General features: G+C 34.0%; 1 protein-coding gene across 2 annotated transcripts in view; it reads left to right on the top strand.

Moving 5' to 3' along the window:
- LOC107740288 (deoxynucleotidyltransferase terminal-interacting protein 1) overlaps positions 1-3617 on the top strand; it is a 5310-nt gene that overhangs the window by 693 nt on the left and 1000 nt on the right. For both annotated transcript variants that reach the window (XM_016552671.1, XM_016552669.1), the window contains exons 2-12: positions 220-290; positions 440-536; positions 632-730; positions 822-887; positions 1099-1155; positions 1882-1943; positions 2027-2072; positions 2159-2217; positions 2317-2377; positions 2454-2525; positions 3525-3580. In XM_016552671.1, the coding sequence (XP_016408157.1) occupies positions 220-290; positions 440-536; positions 632-730; positions 822-887; positions 1099-1155; positions 1882-1943; positions 2027-2072; positions 2159-2217; positions 2317-2377; positions 2454-2525; positions 3525-3580 (746 nt within the window). The remainder of the gene's footprint in view (positions 1-219; positions 291-439; positions 537-631; positions 731-821; positions 888-1098; positions 1156-1881; positions 1944-2026; positions 2073-2158; positions 2218-2316; positions 2378-2453; positions 2526-3524; positions 3581-3617) is intronic.

The raw sequence follows: 3617 nt of genomic DNA, 5'->3' as shown, positions 1-3617 counted from the left end.
TTTTTTTTTTCAGAACTATCTATCTATATATATATATATATATATATATTAGTAAAACCATCCAGTTACATGCATAAACTTGCAATTATAAATTATTTATTAATAGAACTTTCATTATATTATTAATCGTGCAAGAGGGCTGTCCTGATTGGATCTTGATTGTTGCATCCTTTTTTAATGGCCATTTACATTTTATGAAAATGTTTTTCCGAATGGCAGAATCCCTGGAACATCATGATCAAACACAGACAGGTGCATCGCAGAGGACGGCGCTCACAGATGGCCGTTAGGTAAGTCCACTAATAGGTATTTTAAGATGAAGTGCAACATTTGTTTTCATTGTTAAACTACTTTGTCCTATCGCAGGATAATGTGCTCTAATGAAGTCATTTGTAGGAGATTTGTGGTTCTTTCAAAACATCAATGTCATTGTGTGTAGTTATACAGACCCTGTCATTTCCATGGATCTTCTGCGGACCGTTCTGCAGCCCAGCTTCAATGAAGACATCCGTGCTGTGTTCAGAAAATATATGAAGGTGACTGATCGATCACATTATTATTTTGGCACTGGTTACGTGTGTTTAAATGGCTTTGATCATGTTTTTTTTTTTTTTTACTCTTTTCTTTGCAGTTTTTTGAGAAAGCGGCCAGCAATGTGAAAGAGAATGTTGGAGTTGACATCCAGCCCGAGCAGCTTATCAGAGATGCTTGCAGAAACTGCCTGGAACATGTAAAACATGATTTATGCACATTTTTACAAATATAAATGCTAAAATTAGTGGTAAGTCAAATTATGAGTTGATGTTCTGTTTCTATTTTAGGCAAAACAGCTCTTTCCTGGTACAGAGAAAACGTCCCTGAAACCCAGTGTTGACCCAACAGTGAAGGTAAATGTTAACCTAATTGTTATGCAGTTCCTCGAGAATTTAATTTCATATGTTAATTAGTCTGCGATAACCTGCACACTTACCTGAAAAACTATAAATGTATCTGGAATTGTAGCAGACATTTTTCTGTTCTGATTTTTTTTTTTTTTTAGTTCTAAGTTGTTTATTTATTTATTTTATTGTTTATTTCTTATCGATTTTCATTTCACAGCGTGCACGGCAGCCAGACGACACCTCTGGCCAGAGAGACAGTCCCATCCCTAAAAAGGTAAAAAAAAAAAAATAGCATATTTGGAAATATTATTGCAATTTAAAATAACTTTTTTTTTTTGTTGTTTAATTTAAATATATTGTAAAATGTAATTTATTTCTGTGATGCAAAGCTGAATTTTCAGCATCATTACTCCAGTCTTCAGTGTCACATGATCCTTCAGAAATCAATATAATATTTTTATTTTAGTAGTATTACTACTGTTTTATTTTATTATTATTATTATTATATATATTTTTGAGGTCTACCAGGGGTGGGATGGGTTAAGTCCTGTATAGCTGATACTAGTTTTGTGTTTTTTACATTTCTGTAAAAACTCAATAAAACAGTTGTTAACAAAAAAAAAATCATTCTAATATGCTGAAAAACATCTGTCATTATTATCAATGTTGAAAACAGTTGTGCTGCTTAAAATTTTAGTGGAAACCGTGATAAATTTAATAGAAAGTTCTAAAGAACAGCATTAATTTGAAATCTTTTATAACATTTATATAATACATTCTTGGTGAATAATTTCTTTTAAAAAATCTTTCTGTCCCCATACTATTAAAAAATGGCTGCAATATAACAAAGAGTGAAAAATTTAAGGGGGTCTGAATACTTTCCGTACCCACTGTATAAAAAACAATGACCATAAACAATATATCAAAAGCCAGATTGCTGTTGTTTTTAACACCAACAACTATAAATACATAATGTTTGTTTATGAATGTTTATTTTCAGAGGAAAGGTCGCCCTCCAGGTACTGTTGTACAGTATGACAGACCAGCCTCGTACAGCACCGCGTAAGTGTCCTTATGTTTTCTTTATCTGAAATCTCCACATATTAAAGATTTATGTTTTTGAAGTTTTTAAACATCCTCCGCAGAGCAAAACTCAAAATATCCGAGCCAATAAAGCGAGAAGGACCTAAGGTATGTGCATTTTGATTAAAATAGCATAATAATTGATACTGAAATGTTTATATGATATTAATGTGAGTGTGTTGATGTCTGTATAGTGGGACCCATCCAGACTGACTGAGAGCAGCACATTCGTTCTAGGATCCAGGGCAAATAAGTAAGTGTACAGAGGTTTGCTCCTATTATATTATATTATATATTTCACAATAGCTGATGTTTGGATGTATACGTTCAACAAGTACTAATATAATTTCAGGGCTTTGGGAATGGGCGGTACAAGAGGAAGAATCTACATCAAACATGCAGAGCTCTTCAAGGTACTTTTAGTCTTTTTCTGAGCATTCATTAAGCTTTTTCTGTGTTCATGTGGAGGTAATATCTTTTTTGTCTCAGTATGCCGCTGATGCTCAGGACAAACACTGGCTTTCAGAAAGACAGCACATGAGAGCCACCGGTGGAAAGATGGTGAGGACATTCTGTTTTCAAAAAATGGAATAATTCACCCAAAAATGAAAGTTTCCTGAAAAAAAATAATAAAATGTTTAGCCTCAGGCCATTCAAAATGTAGATTAATTTGTTTCTTCACCTGAACAGATTTAGAGAAATTTAGCATTGCATCACTTGCTCACCAAAGGATGCTCTGCAGTGAATGGGTGCCATCAGAATGAGAGTCCAAACAGCTGATAAAAACATCACAATAATCCACAAGTAATCCACAGCACTCCAGTCCATCAGTTAATGTCTTGTGAAGACAACAGCTGTGTGTTTGTAAGAAACAAATACGTCATTGAGACAATTTTAACTCAAAACTTTGTTTCTGGTCAAAATAGTCCATAATATTGCTTCCTCCAGTAAAAAGCCATAACTCAACTGTTTAACTCTAGGGGAGTCGGAAAATGAGCCTATTTTCAAAAATAGTGGAGTGTTTCTTTAATCAGGAGAGAAATATGCACAGATCAAGCAACAATTACAATAAAAACAGTTCTAAATAAATATTTTTGTGTATTTTGATGTGAGAGGACAACGGGAGACAATAGGACTTTTGCACTGGAGGAAGCGTTATTATAGATTACGGCTAGAAGAGACGGTTTAAAGTTAAAACGTCTTAATGATGGATTTGTTTCCTACAAGCTTTTGGCTTCACAAGATGTTAACTGATGGACTGGAGTGGTGTGGATTACTTGTGGATTATTGTGATGTTTTTATCAGCTGTTTGGACGCTCATTCTGACGGCACCCATTCACTGCAGAGCATCCATTGGTGAGCAAGTGATGGAATGCTACATTTCTCCAAATCTGACGAAGAAACAAACTCGTCTACATCTTGAATGGCCTGAGGGTGAGTGAATTTTCTGCAAATTTCCATTTTTGGGTGTATTACTCCTTTAATAAAGGAATAAATTACCCAAAAATGAAGTGTTACATTACAATTGGTCATCGTTTTATTTAAACTCTCTCTTCTCAGGCCTATCTGCTAATAGAAGAGGATATTCTTGATCTTGCCCGAAGTGAAGACTACAAGTAAATAAACATTTTCTTGCTAAATAAAACATATGAA

This window comes from Sinocyclocheilus rhinocerous, unplaced genomic scaffold (genome assembly GCF_001515625.1).
Source record: "Sinocyclocheilus rhinocerous isolate Xijiao unplaced genomic scaffold, SAMN03320098_v1.1 scaffold795, whole genome shotgun sequence".
NCBI classification, from domain to species: domain Eukaryota; kingdom Metazoa; phylum Chordata; class Actinopteri; order Cypriniformes; family Cyprinidae; genus Sinocyclocheilus; species Sinocyclocheilus rhinocerous.
Note: the sequence above shows the minus strand (reverse complement) of the source record. Positions and strands in the feature narration are given on the sequence as shown.